General features: G+C 39.8%; 2 protein-coding genes across 2 annotated transcripts; one reads left to right on the forward strand and one right to left on the reverse strand.

Moving 5' to 3' along the window:
• Positions 1-383: 383 nt before the first annotated feature.
• LOC104108970 (uncharacterized) lies at positions 384-15,062 on the reverse strand. Its single transcript, XM_070181732.1, has 3 exons — positions 15,011-15,062; positions 682-1,491; positions 384-573 (listed from the first exon to the last, which is right to left on the reverse strand). The coding sequence occupies exons 2-3, from the start codon at positions 1,304-1,306 to the stop codon at positions 452-454; spliced, it is 747 nt and encodes a 248-aa protein (XP_070037833.1). The 5' UTR covers positions 1,307-1,491; positions 15,011-15,062; the 3' UTR covers positions 384-451.
• LOC104108972 (NAD(P)H:quinone oxidoreductase-like) lies at positions 14,216-16,195 on the forward strand. The gene is made up of 3 exons (XM_009618137.4): positions 14,216-15,245; positions 15,342-15,536; positions 15,706-16,195. The coding sequence occupies exons 1-3, from the start codon at positions 15,161-15,163 to the stop codon at positions 16,014-16,016; spliced, it is 591 nt and encodes a 196-aa protein (XP_009616432.1). The 5' UTR covers positions 14,216-15,160; the 3' UTR covers positions 16,017-16,195.
• The last annotated feature ends 1,282 nt before the right edge of the window (positions 16,196-17,477 follow it).

Below are 17,477 nucleotides of genomic sequence, written 5' to 3' on the forward strand. Positions count from 1 at the left end.
GTGTTTGGCTGCCTACGAATTTTGTGTCTAAATGACACAATAAAGCCTTGGATTCAAATGGATCAAACTTAAGATAGAGTGTCTAAGTGAAAAGAGATGATAACTTTAAGGGGCAATCAATGTATTCTGCCTAGAAACTATTATTGGACAGAAGTCTTTTAATTCTCCATTAGAGATATGACCTATTCTCTCGTGCCATAAAGAAACTGACTACTGGATGGTTAATTTACCATTATTACCAGTTATGTTAACATACAATGTTCATTGAACGAAACAATCATATCAAGTAAGCATAGATTATTATAACCTAATAAAGAACCGGGACCAACCAATTTTGAATTATGAAAGAGACTAATTATTTTCTTCATAAAAATAACCAAACTTATCTAATATAATAACAGAAATCAAATTCCATCCAAGAAAAATAGTGCAACATAAGTGTCGTTCAAATTCAAATAAAATCCGTTCTTAACAATAATCTAAAAGTTCCAATTGCTTCGACTTTCACCGACTTGCTGTCACTATTGTAGATGTATCTTTCACCATCATTAGGCTTTCGATAGTTTAGGCAACCTTGAATAGACATAGTGATGTGAGTTATTATACCAGAATCTGTCCACCATCTATGTCTTGGTACCGAAATCAAATTAACCTTAGAACAAACAAAATTAAGAGGTGTACCTTTCTTTGCACGCCATGCATGATGGTTGGTACAATCCTTCTTTTTATGACCTGCAGCTTGACAAAAGAAACAACCATATGTAATTGGTTCATAATGTTGTTTCTCTTGTGGTGTTGTATCCACGGCTTCCTTATTATTTCTCTTCATGTATTTCCTTTTGTCCTTAGGTACAGCGGCTAAGTGAGCACTTTCTATCTTTTCCTGCTTCAGTCTATCCTCTTCCTGGACACAGTGTGAGATGAGCTCATTTAGAGACCAAGTCTCTTTCTTACTATTATAGCCCACCTTAAACTGACTAAATTGTAGTGGAAGGGATATCAAAACCAAATGCACTAGCAAGTCCTCAGAGAAGTCCAACTTAAGTGCTTTCAACTTAGAAAAAAGATGAGATATTCGCATGATGTACTCCCTGATGTTACTTTTTTCTTGATACCTCATTGAAATCAGACTTGTCAAGAGTGTACCAATTTCAGCCTTTTCACTCTTGACAAATACTTTTTTAATATTAGCCATAAACTCTTTAGCCATCTTAACCTTGTCGGACATAGTGCCCCTGAATGTTTCTGGAATGGCTTTCTTCATGATCATCATACACATGCGATTTGATATCTCCCACCTTTCCATATCTCTCTTTTCATTAGAGGTACTCTTATCTCTAAGAGGTGGTGGAGAACCAATCCTTAACGCGAGATCGAGATCCAAAACTCCGAGAACTATGTTGAGATACTCTTACCATGACTTGAAGTTAGCGACATTCAACAAAGGAATTGAATTGTTGTTGGCAGTAATATTTGCAGGAGTAATTTCAGCTAAATCAGAGAACAATAAATAACAAAATAAGCTTACATATACTTAAAATCAAAATGAAAATAAATTTGAATAAAGGTAAACCTCATCTCAAGGTACCGGTCACTCCATTAATTTTTCATCTTTGAGTGGTATCTTGGTGTAGTAATCAAACACTGACAATAAAGAACATGTCGAATAGTAAATCTTCCTTTGGACCGAATTATTATTTACACGTAAAATCAAATAATCATCATGTGTTTATTACCACAAGAATGCACATACAATTCTGTTAAATATTGAACTTCCTTTGGGCCGATCAATATTCACATAGGTTACACATACACAACCTTTTATATTCCAAAATAAATAAATCTTCAGAAGAGAAGTCACTTTGGCAACATCAAGTTTCGACTTTATTTATCTCAAAATATATACAACTATGCCAATAGTAAACTTGAAATTCTCCAAACCGAAACATATAAATTTTCAAGTCAAATAAATTATAGTGGGCCTGAAATTTTAACTAGGGAGAATGACACAGTTACCCATAAAAATAAAACTATTTACCCTTGCCTACCCATTTATTTTTTTACCCATCAAACTAATTACATTTCCTACCCATAGTAGTTTTTGTGGGGAATTTTCTCTTTTTTCTCCAATACTTTTTTATTTCAATGCTTCTTTTCTTTTCTTTTTTCCTTTTTTTCTTTCTTTTCTCCTTTTCTCTTTTCACGTTTTCTTCTTATTTTTTTCGTTTTTCCTTTTCTAATTTCATTTAACTTGTTTTTTTATATTCTTTTTCTCTTCATAATCTAATTATATTTACTATTTTTTATTATTCTTTATTTTATACAATAAGAAAAAATAACTGATATAGTAAATATTTGTTCACCTTTTTTTTAATATAACTAGTATAATATACCTTTTGTCTTTTTTCTCATTTTTTAAATTCAATTATTAAACTGAAATAATATCAGTTATCACTTGATCTAATTCACTGAATATCATATTGACTGCTGCTGAGCACCATAAATTACATAATCAGGTTCTAAGAATCAACACGTGATTGCCATGCAAACCTTGATCTCCTTCTCTATAAATATCAGTACATACTCGACCATTAGCAGTAACACAACCAGTTATGGAGAAAGAAAACATAATCTGCAAAGCGGACAGCTCCTCGCAGAAGTGTGTCCGCTGATGCGCACAAAATCCCGCAGAAGCGAAAACCCCTGGGCAGTACAAAAACAGAGGAGTTCCGAGCTTTTGCCATTTTTGGGCATTTCAAGCTCAGGCTGGGCGATTTTGAGCGAGGTTTTCACTGGAAATCTTGAGGTAAGTCACTTGTGATCATTTCTACTTCATAATATTGAATTATCATCGAATAATCCGACTAGATTACATGTTTTTTAAGTGTAAATCGGGGATTTGAACTTATGGATTTGACAATAAGATTTGAAGATTTGGAGGTCGAGTTGAGGTCAGATTTTAGTAAAATTGGTATGGTTAGACTCATGGTTGAATGGGCTTCTGGATTGTGTAACTTTTATCGGGTTCCGAGACATGGGCCCCACGGGAGAGTTTTGAGCTAAATTTCGGATTTTGATGAAACATTAATATTTTCTTATGGAATTAATTCCAATAAATTTTATTGACTGAATCGAATTATTTGTGGCTAGATTCGAGGCGTTTGGAGGTCAATTCACGAGGCAAAGACATTGCAGAATAAAGAATTATACGGTTTGAGGTAAGTAACAGATCTAAATTTGGTCCTGATTGTATAAAACCCCGGAAGATGTTTTATGTGATTGGTTTTGAGGTAACGCACATGCTAGGTGACGGGCGTGTGGGCGTGCACCGTAGGAATTATGACTTGGTCAATTCCATGGAACTGTGTAGTTGAAAAATTTATTGATATCTGTACTTTTTTCCTCGTATTAGAAAAATTGATCTATGAATCATGTTTAAATCATATGTTTACACTGTTGGGACCCACGGAGGTCGTGTACTTGTGAAATTATTGGCTAAAGTATTGTTTTGCACACAGTTACAGTTCTATTTGCACATTTTTACCTGAGTCTCTCTTATTCATTATTGATGCATCATATCATTATTGTGGGGCTGCTTATCATGATTTCTGAGAGCTTGGGAGACTGGAGAGGTTGATGATTGAGTGAGGCTGAGGGCCTAATTGTGAGAATATTTATGGATCGGGTTTTACGTTGCAGCATGTTCATTGATTTATGCCATGATTGGCTTGATATAGCACTTGGGCTGAAGGAGCCCCTCCGGAGTCTGTACACACCCCAGTGAGTGCAGGTACCTACTGAATGCGAGTGCCGAGTGTCGATTGATGAGTGACTGTGAGGAATGAGCGACTGTGAGGAAAGAGTAATTGTGAGGAAAGAGTGATTGTGAGGAAAGAGTGACTGTGAGGTTGGAGTGAATGGGAGGACTGAGTGACTGTTACTATGAGAGGATGCATTGATTTCATTATTTACTGCATTTCAGCTGTCATATATCACTATTTTTGGAAATTTCGGAAAAATATTATTTTCTATTTCGGTCAAACATGATATGAAATTTCAGTGAAATCTTAAATGTTGAACTTGAAAGCATGCCTACTCTTTTATATTGAAAAGTACTGTATTTGAACTTAGCTGAGAAGCTCGTCACTACTTTCAGTTTTTTATTTATTATTATTACTTACTGAGTTGGTTGTACTCATACTACACCCTACACTCGTGTGCAGATCCAGGTGATCCCGGATACAGTGGGTGTTGATTTTTTTCACACAGTCAATTTTTTGGAGATTCAGATATAGCTGCCATGTTTCGCAGACCTTGTCTCTCCTTCCCTATCCTTTTGTTTATTGTACTTGGTCTCAGATTATTATAGACCTTGTTTTCTAGACTTGAAATGTATATATGCTCATGTACTCAATGACACCAGGTTTTGGGAGTGTGTGTGTCGGTATTTGTGAGATTTTCTCTTAAACTTAATTACGATGTTTTTTGTATTTAAAAGAAATTGTGGTTTATTGAGGTTGTCGGCTTGCCTAGTATCGAGATAGGCTCCATCACGACAGGTTAGGATTTTGGATCGTGACAAGTTAGTATCATAGCCTAGGTTACATAGGTCTCATGAGTCATGAGCAGGTTTAGTAGAGTCTTGCGGATCGGTACGGAGACGTCTGTACTTATCTTCGAAAGGTTGCTGAACCCTTAGGAAAAATTTCAATCTCTTGTACTCTGTTGTGCGAATTTGTTGATTCCGGAAACTAAATTTTTGTTATTCTATTCTCTCACAGATGGTGAGAATACGTACTACTGGATCAGACGGTCAGCCACTAGTGCCACCAGCTAGGGCCGTGAGAGGCCGGGCTGTGGTAGAGGCCGGGGCCGAGGTAGAGGTCGAGGTGTAGCTCGAACAGCAGTTGGAGCAACACCTGTAGCACCACCAGTTGCTCCAGCTCAGGAACAGATTCCAGATATAGCTGAGCCGATAGGACCAGCTCAGGCACCAGCTGTGCCTATTGAGATTCCAGGCCTTCAGGAGACTTTGGCCCAGATATTGACAATTTGCACTGGCCTTGCTCAGGTGGTTTCGGCTCAGGACGCACCTATCACTTCTTAGGTTGGGGGAGGTACTCATACCCCTGTTAGTCGTACTCCAAATCAGGTGGTACAGGGACTTCAGATACCGAGGGCACTACCAGCCCAGCCGATAACAGCTGTTCAGGCCCCAGTAGTCCACGTTATGGCACATGATGAACAGAGAAGACTTGAGAGATTTGGGAAGATTTGACCTCCATCATTTAGCGGTGCTGAGTCAGATGATGCTCAGGGTTTCTGGATAAGTGCCAGCGGATGCTTCAGATAGCGGGTACTTTGGAGACCAGTGGGGTCTCGTTCACTACTTTTCAGTTTTCTGGAGCTGCCTTCAGATGATGGGAGACTTATGAGAGGCGCAGGCCGGTTGGTGTTGTACCACTTACATGGCAGGAATTATCTATTCTCTTTTTGGAGAAGTTTGTACCGTAGACTTGCATAGAGGTGTTGCGCAGATAGTTTGAGCAGTTACGTCAGGATGGTATGTCTGTGATTTAGTACAAGATGAGATTTTTTGAGTTGGCTCGTCATGCAATTTGGTTTGTTCCCACTGATAGGGAGAGGATTAGGAGGTTCATTGATGGCCTTACATATCAGCTACGGTTACTTATGACTCGGGAGAGTATCTGGTGCTACGTTTGATGAGGTAGTTGACATTGCTCGGCAGATAGAGATGGCCCGTAGCCAAGAGCGTAGAGATAGGGAGGCTAAGAGGCCTCGTGGTCCAGGTGATTTCAGCGGTGTTCCTTCCGGGGGTCAGTTTTACCACAGTAGGGGTCATCCTTACAAACACGCTCGGACGGGTCATCCAGTTCACCATGGTGCATCATCTAGCCAGGGTTCATATAGTTCTCATCAAGGTCACTCATCTCTTAGTGCCCTGCCAGCCCAGAGTTCGTCCCGTGCTCCTTCAGTTTAGGTTCATTTTCACCAGGTGCTTTAGTAGTTATTCTGGTTCTCGGGGCCCAATTCAGTCAGCACCACCACCAGTACCAGGGAGCTACTTTGACTGCGGGAATTTGGGCATATGTGGAGACAATGTCCTCGTTGCTTAGGAGGTCCAGTGCAACAGAGAAGTTAGACTACAACTTCAACACCAGTTACTTCACCACCCGCCCAACCAGCTCGGGGTGGGGGTCAGTCAGCTAGGGGTCACCCAAGAGGGGGAGGCCGATCAGGTGGCAGTCATGCCCGATTCTATGTTTTTCCTACTAGGCCAGATGTCGTTGCCTCAGATGCAATGATCACAGGTATTGTCTCAGTGTGCCACAGGAAAGCTTCTATATTAGTTTACCCTGGTTCTACTTATTCGTATATATCATCGTACTTTACTCATTATCTGGATATGCCCCGTGAATCCTTAGTTTCATTTGTTCGTGTATCTACGCCGGTAGGCGATACTATTATTGTGGACCGTGTACATCGGCCATGTGTGGTAACTATTGAGGGACCGGAGACTAAAGTTGATCTTTTATTGCTTAGTATGGTTGATTTCAATATAATCCTGGGTATGGATTAGTTGTCTCCATGTCATGCTATTCTGGACTATCACGCAAAAATTGCGACATTGGCAATGTCGGGGTTGCCAAGGGAGGGTGTTTGTCATATTTGGCTTTTCTGAGAGATGTTGATGCAGATACTCCTACTATTGATTCAGTACCGGTAGTGAGAGACTTTCCGGAAATATTTCCTGCAGACCTGCCGAGTATGCTGCCCGACAGGGATATTGATTTCAGTATTGACTTGGTGCAGGGCATTAAGCCCATTTCTATTCCTCTGTATCGTATGGCACCAGCCGAGTTAAAAGAATTGAAAGAGCAACTTCAGGAGCTTCTTGATAAGGGGTTTATTAGGCCTAGTATGTCTCTTTGGGGTGCACCGGTTCTGTTTGTGAAAAAGAAAGATGGTACTATGCGAATGTGTATCGATTACAGGCAGTTGAACAAAGTTACAATCAAGAATAAGTATCCTTTGTCGCATATTGAAGATTTATTTGAACAACTTCAGGGAGCGAGGGTATTATCCAAAATTGATTTGAAATCGGGATATCACGAGTCAAAAATTCGGGATTCGGATATTCTATAAACAGCATTTAGAACTCGTTATGGTCACTATGAATTTCTTGTGATGTCATTTAGGCTAACCAATACCCCAGCAACATTTATGAACCTGATGAATAGCATATTCCATCCATATCTTGACTTATTTGTCGTGGTATTTATTGATGATATCCTGGTGTACTCGCGTAGCCAGGAAGAGCATTCACAACATTTGGGTATTGTATTACAAAGGCTGAGAGAGGAGAGGCTTTATGCCAAATTCTCTAAGTGTGAATTCTGGCTTAGTTCGGTGGCATTTTTGGGACACATAGTGTCCAGTGAAGGGATTAAGGTGGATCCAAAGAAGATAGAGGCAGTTCAGAGTTGGCCCAGGACATCTTTAGCTACTGAGATTCGGAGTTTTCTCGGCTTGGCCGTTTATTATCGTCGCTTCGTAGAGAGTTTCTCGTCTATTGCATCGCCTATGACCAAATTGATCCAGAAAGGTGCTCCATTCAGTTAGTCGTGTGAATGTGAAGAGAGCTTTCAGAAGCTCAAGACAGCTTTGACTACAGCTCCAGTATTGGTGTTGCCTACAGGTTCAGGGTCTTATATTATGTATTATGATGCATCGCGTATTGGTCTCGGTGCAGTGCTTATGCAAGACGGTAGGGTGATTGCCTATGCATCCAGACAGTTAAAGGTACATGAGAAGAATTATCCGGTCCACGATCTTGAGTTAGCAGCTATTGTTCATGCCTTGAAAATTTGGCGGCATTATTTGTACGGTGTCCATTGTGAGGTTTATACCGATCATCGGAGTCTACAACATCTGTTTAAATAGAAGAATCTTAATTTGCGGCAGCGAAGGTGGTTAGAGTTGCTTAAGAATTATGATATCACCATTCTCTATCATCCCGGAAAGGCCAATGTGGTGGCCGATGCCTTGAGTTGTAAGGTGGAGAGTTTGGGCAGCTTAGCATACTTACCGGTAGCAGAGAGGCCTTTAGCCTTGGATGTTCAAGCCTTGGCCAACCAGTTTTTTAGATTGGATATTTCCGAGCCGAGTCGAGTTTTGGTTTGTGTGGTTTCTCGGTCTTCTTTATATGATCGCATCAGAGAGCACCAATATGATGATCCCTGTCTACTTGTCCTTAAGGACACGATTCAGCACGGTGATGCCAAGGAAGTCACTATTAGGGATGATGGTGTATTACGGATGCAGGGTAGGCTATGTGTGCCTAACATAGATGGGTTGCGTGAGTTGATTCTTTGGGAGGCTCACAGTTCGCAGTACTCCATTCATCCAGGTGCCGCGAAGATGTATCAGGATTTGAGATAGCACTATTGATGGAGGCGAATAAAGAAAGATATAGTTGAACGGCGAGCAATTACCATGCAACTGAAATATATCTCACTTAAAACGATATTATTGCTAAGGTACGACCCCAATTCTTTCTTCTATTTTTCTTTTTTACATTTCAAATTGACATTTGCAGGCAACTTACAAAGGATGATACGAGATCCTAGATCTGAAAGCACGCATTGCACTATTTTTCCCTTGGACCAGTTTTGTCCCAAATGGGTTTTCTGACAAGGTTTTTAACGAGGCAACAAGTAATCATGCTAACTTAGAATGATCACGACAGCATTCGAGGCCTCTCATCAGTCAACCTCGAACACTGGGGGCAATATCCTCGGGTATCGGATCAATATCCTCGGGTATCAGATTTTACAAGGCGTTTCAACTTCGTGATTAAAGGGCCTCAATCAACGGGATTTATTGTAAGGGCCAAATGGTCAAATGAACCGTGCCCGCTCAAATCACTCGGGCCCTGGAATAAAACGTGTATACATGTACAACTATTATTCATAGGAATAAAAAGGAGACTCTTCTTTGCATATAAACATCTCGTCTTAAAAAAAGTCACTTGCATTTTTCAAGGAATTTCCTACACCTGGTCCCCTAAAGATATCGAGCCCAAGGTCCACTTTAATTCGAGCTCGAACATTCACTGCACTCGGGGACTGTGGGCATTGCCTAACTTAAAAGGCTAAGGCCGTTCCGAGTAAATAAAACTCGAGGGCATAAAGCTTATTTGGAATGCCCAAACTTAACGGCTAAGGCCATTCCGAGTTAATAAAACTCGAGGGCATAAAGCTTATTTGGCATGCCCGAACTTAACGGCTAAGGCTATTCCGAGTTAATAAAACTCGAGGGCATAAAGCTTATTTGGCATGCCCGAACTTAACGGCTAAGGCCATTCTGAGTTAATAAAACTCGAGGGCATAAAGCTTATTTGGCATGCCTGAACTTAATGTCTAAGGCCATTTCGAGTTAATAAAACTCGAGGGCATAAAACTTATTTGGCATGCCCCAACTTAACGGCTAATGCCATTACGAGTTAATAAACTCAAGGGCATGAAAATTATTTGGCATTGCCCGAATTAAAAGACCAAGGTTGCTCCGAGTTAATAAACTCGAGGGCCTGAAGCTTATTTGGCATCGCCCGAGTTAAAAGGCTAAGGCCATTTCGAGATAATTATTTCATGCTAAGGTATTTCGACCGTCGTTAAGATAAATAAAAAAACAAGGGAAAAATTTGAGAAACAATTAAAGCAAAAGGCCTTACACATATATATCAAAATTTATTTACAAAGGTTGGATAGCCCCTACGCATGTTTTTACAAAGGCCGAATGGCCTCAACAAACAAATGAGTACAAAAGACAAAAAATGGCCTAATCCTCATCGAGGGCTACGTCGTCGCCTACGGGCTCTTCTTCACCACCGGACTCGCCCGACTCTTCAGATGCCTCGGAATCCTCCTCGGGAAAAGCTAGCCTCCGAGCATTGGTTTCGCATGTATTGGCGTTTTCGATCTCGGTCAATATGTCGAAATTCTGAGCATGGACTCCCTCGAGGGTCTCCTTTCAGGATTCCCATCTTGTATGCTTAACCATGTTTTTTGCCTGCTCCTGGATAGCCTCGACATCAACTTTGATCTGGGCCACTTTTTTTCAGGTTTGTTCCGGACCATAATAATTTCTGACTTGGCAGCCTCGAGCTCCTTGGCCAGATTCTCTTAATCAGAAACAACCGAACTCAGCTGATATTGGAGTCCCTCGATCATTTTGGCATGCGCCAAGTTCTTCTCCTATGCAGCCCGAAGCTGAATCTCAGCAAAAGCAAACTGTATCCGGGCAGTCTCTTTTTCCGAGGCTAAGCAATCCATATTTTTCTTCCATTCCTCGGTCTCGGCTTTGACCGCATCCACATCACCTCGGAGTTGCTCGATCACGTCAAGTTTATTCTGAACCTGCGAGTTTGGATTGTTAGCTACTAAGTCTGACTCATCATTACTAACTCCAAAAACTCTCCTTACCTGCTCAACCAGTTCGGTATGTTTCCTACGAGCCGCTTCCAGCTCAGCTTAAGATTTTTCATTAAGGAGCTTGTAAGCATCCCTCTTTTCGGCAAGCTCCCGAGCCTCAGCCTCGAAATGTTTTGACTCTACCCGGTATCGAAGAAAAGCCTCGTGATGAAGCACCGAGGCCTACAAACACAAAGGAAAAACGTTATGATTATTCATGATTAAAGCTAAGTACATAATCAAGGGGCATTCGAAATTACCCGATTTAGCGCCTGTTGAGCTTCGTTGAACAGGCAGGGCGCCTCTACCTCATTCATTTTTGTTTGATCCTCTTCGGTCACCAAGCACCGAACATAACTGGCAATTCCCACCGGGGTAGAAAGAACCCGAGCATCCTCCGGGATGGACATGTAAATTGCCTGCCTCCGAGTAGGATCAACACTCGGAGCTGGGAACTGGTTCACTAATCGAGGGCTTGAAGAAGGCCCGCCGGTTTCCGGGGACATTGTCACTTTTGGTACCGGTAAGTCGCCCAAACCGGTAACATCCTCTGAAGAAATGGATTCTAGGTCATCGAAGAAACTATGGAAAGAATAGACTACTCCTTGGGCCCCTTCACCAAGGTTACCTTTCAAAGCCTGGGCCTCGTTTATCATAGAAGTTGTAAATGAAGGTGACCCGGAAAGGTCAATCACCCCAAGCGCCTCTTTGGGTACGTTATCCTCTGACCGGGATATGGTAGTCACATTTTCTTTCTCAACCTCACTGGCTCTGGCCAAATCGATCTCGGCCCTCTCGGAGACTTCAGCCACTGTTTCTTCTACGGCCTCCACGGCTCGAGGCATTTTGGAGCCGCTTCTCACGCGGGCTACTAACTCAGAATCCTCCTCTTCCTCGGACTCATCCCTCAAACGATTGAGTGAGTCCGATGAAAGTTCTCGAGCGCTAGTTTTCTTAGGTTTCTGCGCAAGCCGTTTCCTCGGTCTTTTCCTTTCAGGGGCAGAGGGACTCAGAACTTTTCTTTTCTTTTTCTCTTTACCCTGTTTCGGAGTAGGGGTCGGCATGTATATCATCGTCAGCTGAGGGGGGGCTTATCTCGACGTCCTTTCCTAAACCTATAAAATGAGAATATAACGGATCAAGGACTGATGATAAAAAAAATGAGATCATATGTATTATTAGGGAAAAACCCTTACCATGATTACAGGCCTCCCATCGGCCCTTCGATAGCTCACGCCATAAACGCTCGGAGTAAGGTCTCTGTGTCGCAATGCCCTCGACCCACTCTTTAAGTTCAGGAATGAGGTTCGGCATTTGGGCAACAGCTGCATCACATTACATCGATGAGAAATCAAACGGAATGAAAAGCAATAAAAGAAATACCGAAGGCAAAGCTAAACTTACGTTTCATGTTCCATTTCTCAGGGAACGGAATGTACGCAGCCGGGATTAAGTCTGAGGTTCTCACTCGAACAAATCTTCCTAACCAACCCTGGTCTCGATCCTCGTCGATACTCGAGAACAAGGTCTTGGTGGCTCGGCGTGCAAGCTTAATTAACCCTCCTCGAAAAAGTCGAGGGTTGTACATGCGCGTGAGATAGTCGATGGTGAATGGACATCCCTCGACCCTTCTCACGAAGAATCGAAGCAGAATAACGATCCTCCAAAATGAAGGATGTATCTTCCCGAGCGTCACATCATACCTTTTGCAAAAGGCTATGATAACCGGGTCTAGAGGACCTAACGTGAAAGGGTAAGTATAAACACGTAAGAAACCCTCCACGTAGGTGGTAAATGATTATTCAGGGGTAGGGACCACTACGTGTTTTCCTGCCCAGTTGCAATCCTCTTTAACGTTATCGAGGATGTTATCCGTGATCGTACATCTGTACCTCGAGACCGGTTCGCATCGATCAGGTACCATGGGCGTGTTCTCAACTTTGAAATCAGCCACAGTAGGGCACCCAGTAGGGATGTATGATCTCAGAGGAGGTTCCTCAGTAGCAGCATTTTCAGAAGGTTTTGAAGAAGATGGTGTTTCTTTTTTAGGAACAGACTTTGAAGTTTTTGCCATTTTTATAAATAAAAAAAAAACAACGGAAAGAGATTGTTAATAAGGGGAAGCTTTGAACTTAGCAATGGGAAAACCAGAAGATGAAGAAGATGGAGTTCTTAGAACGCAAGAAGGATTTGAGCGTAAAAGTTATAACAAACAGATTTGAGGGTATTTATAGGTTACTCAAGCGGTGGTTCATCTCCCGAGGTAGCCGACTGTCAACTGACATACATTTAATACCTCGAAGACCGGACTGACAAGACGTTTTCACTATTCTTATCACCTACATCATGTACCTGTCGTCACGATTTATCGAAGTAAGGACCGAGGGTTCATATCGGTTTTAGTCGCTTACTCTCCAAAAACGAGGGGACTATCTGTATACGGGTAGAATCGAATTCAATGCTCGATCGAGGCATCTGGAACAATGGTTCAAGGCTCGGTACCTACGTAAGAGATCGAAGTTACCGATATAACTAAGCTCGACATCGAGAGTAGAAGTTCAACAAAACTATCATACTCGCCCTCGAGTTTACCGAAGGCACCACCGATCCTGCTTCTAACGGCCTCGGGGAAAAGCTTCACCCACTCACATGACAAGTATCTGTGATTCTCGCCATTGACCAATTATTATGACGGAAATTACGGAATTTAGTCAAAAGGGGAGCCAACGGTCTACATAATTTTTTATAAAATAATGTCTTAAAGGTTTATCTCCCCGTATATATAGAAGGAATGAAGTAATTCAAGGAGGACATTGTGACATACTTAAGAGAACAAGATACCATTTTTTTTAAGCGTTGTTCATACTATTTTGTCTTCAATAATATCCATCTAAATTCAAAGGAACTTAACCTTGCGAGGCTTAAGTTGTTCAATCTGCGTTTGTATTTATTTTTCTATTTATTTTTCCATATTAAAACTAATTTCTCATTTTATATCAAATTAGATCATATATCCTTAAAATCACGTGTAAATTCAATTGTTATCCGATTTTTGGGGTAAACAACTTTAAAGTCAAACGAAAGCTTGAGAATTCAAACAACAGAAATATGCACGATGCAAATTGCCGTTTTCGGTACCAAATATCCGAAACATACTTTTACATAAGTTACAAATCTATATTTGCTCTGCTTTCGAAAATGTAAAACAATTTTGACCGAGTCCATGTTCTGTCCACTTTACGAAAACTTAGTTCTTAATGATCCAGCATCATATAGGCTCCTAATATTAATTGTTGGAATCAAATTACTTTAAAAATAAAAACTATCATCTCTTACAGAAGAACTATCGTGTCAAATTATTGAGAATAAAAACTAGATGCAGAAATGTATTTGAATTTATGAGTGCCACAGAAGTACTGGATCTTTCGGTCTACGGTCTACGGTCTTCCAAACCAAGATGTAAGTCGTTCTACTTTTTCCAACGATGGGATGATCGGAAAAAAAAACCTATTTATAGATGCACACAGTTTACGTAATTCTAATTTAGCTCATCATTAAATTAGAAATTGTATCCGGGTATCAAAACCATTTAAGTTTAAACCTTAGCAGATCACTTTTGGAGGCGAGAGAGTTAGCTTAATGAGTAAAAATGGGCTTGGAGTAGAGCAAGTGGCTCAATGTGCATAATTGAAAGAGAGAAGTCTAGAGCAATGGAGTAGGCAGAGACAATGCACAATTGGCTAGATGTGGAGAGGAAACAACAGCGAAAACGGACTTAAGGGAGAAGGAACGAGAGCTAAGAAAAGTTTAGCTCTGGAATGTGGAAATATTTGAGTATGCACACCAAAATTTAAGGCTATAGCCTATGGGTGGAGTAGGCCGTGACTATAATCAATCCATTTGGTAAACCTTTATACATCTTTGTGTGATGTTTTAATCTCTACACATCCTTTCTTCTCCAACTCATTCTAATAAATCTTAAGTTACTCTGTAGCTCCTATTGGCTGGCTCAGAGATCATGCTTCCAATAAATCTTAAGTTACACCAATAGTTTATACTACAAAGTAGTAAGCATAAAAGCTTTCATGTTGCAAAAGCTGGACCTATTTAGTCCTAAGCTAAATATAAACCCTAAAACAAACGGAAAAGGGAAATTATTGTATAATAGAACAGTGAAAAAAGGTCATTACCCACTAAGCGTCAGCTAGCGTTCTTCGTCCTTCTTATCTTATGGAAAGATCTCCAACACTATGAGATTTTGAAAGCAACAACAACAATAGAGTAATGATCGCAGCCAGCAGCCATGACTCATTTTTTGTTTGGACAAATTAAAGAAGTGGTGGATGATAATTGATACCCTTCAGATCAGGTGGAAATTATTGGAAATTAAGGATTAATCTATTACTAACACTTACTTTTTCTTCTCAAATTGACATCTAACCAAAAAGATATAATGATTCATGAGAAAGACGGACGAAAAAAGACGGGAAAATACATACGACGATTATGACGAGTACCTTTCAGTTTTAAATGTTCGTCATCGCATCCGTCAGGCCTTCTGAGTTCCCCTATATGAGTATATGATGAAAAGCCATCAAAATATTATCTGAAAATTCAGAAAAAGAATAAGAATATCTAGAGTAGAAAAGCAATTAGCAGCAGTGGCAATGGCAGCTCAACCAGTAATCAAGGTCGTTGCGCTCTGCGGTTCCCTCCGTAAAGGCTCCTGGAATTATGGTCTCCTCAGTGCTGGTACACTCATTTTTCCCCTTTAATTAATTTTGTTTCACCATATAGTTTTGGCGCTTGCTGCTATTAATTGTGATTGATGATTGCAATTGGGCGTAGCGATGGAGATATGCAAGGAATCTATAAAGGGAATAATGGAGATTGAGTACGTGGATATCTCGCCGCTGCCGTTTGTGAACGAGGATCTTGAGGTCAACGGAACTTATCCTGCCGCTGTGGAGGCTTTTCGTAAGAAAATTGAAGAAGCAGATTGTTTCCTTTTTGCTTCTCCCGAGTACAATTACTCCGTCACAGGTATCCCACTTTTTTTTACCGTGAAAACTTAGTTACACCAACTCAATGAGTTCGATCGTTTATATATAATAAAAATAAAAATATACATATATAATTATTTTTTAATCTGTATGGGATGGTAACTATATATAGATATGGATTGACATTGCAAATTAATTGCTTTAATTAGGACCCTTGAAAAATGCAATTGATTGGGCATCTCGACCTCCAAATGTTTGGGGTGATAAAGCAGCAGCAATCGTGAGTGCTGGAGGTAACTTCGGTGGAGGACGATCACACTATCACCTTAGACATATAGGAATCTACATTGATCTTCATTTCATTAACAAACCTGAATTTTTCCTGAACGCGTTCGAGTCACCACCAAAGTTTGACGATGAGGGTGTGCTGACAGATGAAGAATCCAAGCAGAGACTTAGACAAGTTCTTTTGGCTTTACAAGCATTTTCTTTGAGACTCAAAGGCAAGCTTAGTGAATAGAGTGAATATGGGATGACGAAAATTGTTTCCAGCTCTCAGTTTCTTCTTCTTTTTGTATTGGTAGATTTGGAACATCTGTTCACTTGTTTAGTTATGTCAGCAGGGTTGAAATTGTATGAGAGTGTTTCATTATTATATGAAAGCATATGATTTATTAAGTGAAAAGCTCTCCAAGATTATATCAGAATTATTTAAAAACAATAATATCACAACTATACCTTAATATCAAATAAATTGTGGTCGACTATATTCAATAATCATCGTGATAGAATAATTAAAAACAACAATAGAATAGCCATGATAATTTTTACATTTTGACAAATTTTCTGCGATAACTTCAAATTCTATCTTATAATTGAACAGTAAAAAATGGTGAACACCCACTAAGCTTAGGCAATCGTCGTTCTTCGTGCCTTCGCATCTTAATAAAAGATTTCCAGCACTACATCAGAATTTGAAGATAACAACAACGATAGAATAATGAAAACAACAGCCATGACTTTTTATGTTTGGACAAAAACTGGCGGACGCTAACCTTTAGATTAGTTAAATATGGTCTTTTTCATTTGAAATTTGAATATCATTTTTTAGAACTCCGTACTTTCTTTATTTTACCTTTTAATTTTTGTTTTATTTTTTGTGGGAAACTATAAAGTTGTAGTATTGTAGTCCATAGCGGAGCCACTTTTAATTTGTTGAATTGAATCCCCCATCAGAAATTATTCGGATATATTTTTTGTTGTATACATTTACATTATTGAATACCTTTGACACAACTAAAGCTTTTTGTTTTCTAATTTCTCTCGTGAAAATCTTTTTTCGACACTAATTGTAGTTATCAAACATCTAACGCTTAATTTTCTGTTTATCATTTTTAATCTCAAAATCTTAAAATCAGGTGGAATTTTCTTACAGCTTGTTTGGATGGTTGTTACCCAGGTATTGTATTGTTATTCCAAAATAATATTTGTTTTACTTATTTATTTAAAATTGATTGTACTGTATTGTTAAATCTATTGTTCCGAAACAATGAAAAATCTCATTTTATGAAACAACTAATTTGATGTGGTGGGATTGTTTCTTATTTTTCTTTTCAACTACACCTTGGTTATTACTTTATAATTTTATTTTACCCTATTTTATATTTTACTCCACCCAATTACCGAACTTTTGTATTCCTTCTGCCGTCGTCCAAATTTTGGTTCGTAAACTTTGTTCGTTCATCAAGTTTCTGTTCGTTCATCAAGTTTCTGTTCACTTGATGGCTTCCTGCATTGGCGGCAAGAATTAAACTTTACAATTTGAATGATAATTATAGAGTATTCAAAATCTTAAAAATCATTAACTCACAACGAGTTTTAGCTTGAAAAAAGCCAAATTATGTCAATGACTATTGATACTTAGGGTTTTTTATAGGCAGAATAGTCTAGTTGGCACTTCTACTTGCATCGGTTTGTCCTA

This window comes from Nicotiana tomentosiformis, chromosome 1 (assembly GCF_000390325.3).
Source record: "Nicotiana tomentosiformis chromosome 1, ASM39032v3, whole genome shotgun sequence".
Lineage (NCBI taxonomy): Eukaryota > Viridiplantae > Streptophyta > Magnoliopsida > Solanales > Solanaceae > Nicotiana > Nicotiana tomentosiformis.

What these genes read in the sequence shown, in the direction of transcription:
- LOC104108970 (XM_070181732.1), bottom strand. Translation starts at nt 1,306, where the DNA reads ATGGAAAGGTGGGAGATATCAAATCGCATGTGTATGATGATCATGAAG. An exon ending in TGCATGGCGTGCAAAGAAAG is followed by an intron (nt 574 to 681) that starts GTACACCTCTTA and finishes TGTCTATTCAAG; the next exon opens with GTTGCCTAAACTATCGAAAG.
- LOC104108972 (XM_009618137.4), top strand. Translation starts at nt 15,161, where the DNA reads ATGGCAGCTCAACCAGTAATCAAGGTCGTTGCGCTCTGCGGTTCCCTC. An exon ending in TTATGGTCTCCTCAGTGCTG is followed by an intron (nt 15,246 to 15,341) that starts GTACACTCATTT and finishes AATTGGGCGTAG; the next exon opens with CGATGGAGATATGCAAGGAA. An exon ending in GTACAATTACTCCGTCACAG is followed by an intron (nt 15,537 to 15,705) that starts GTATCCCACTTT and finishes TGCTTTAATTAG; the next exon opens with GACCCTTGAAAAATGCAATT.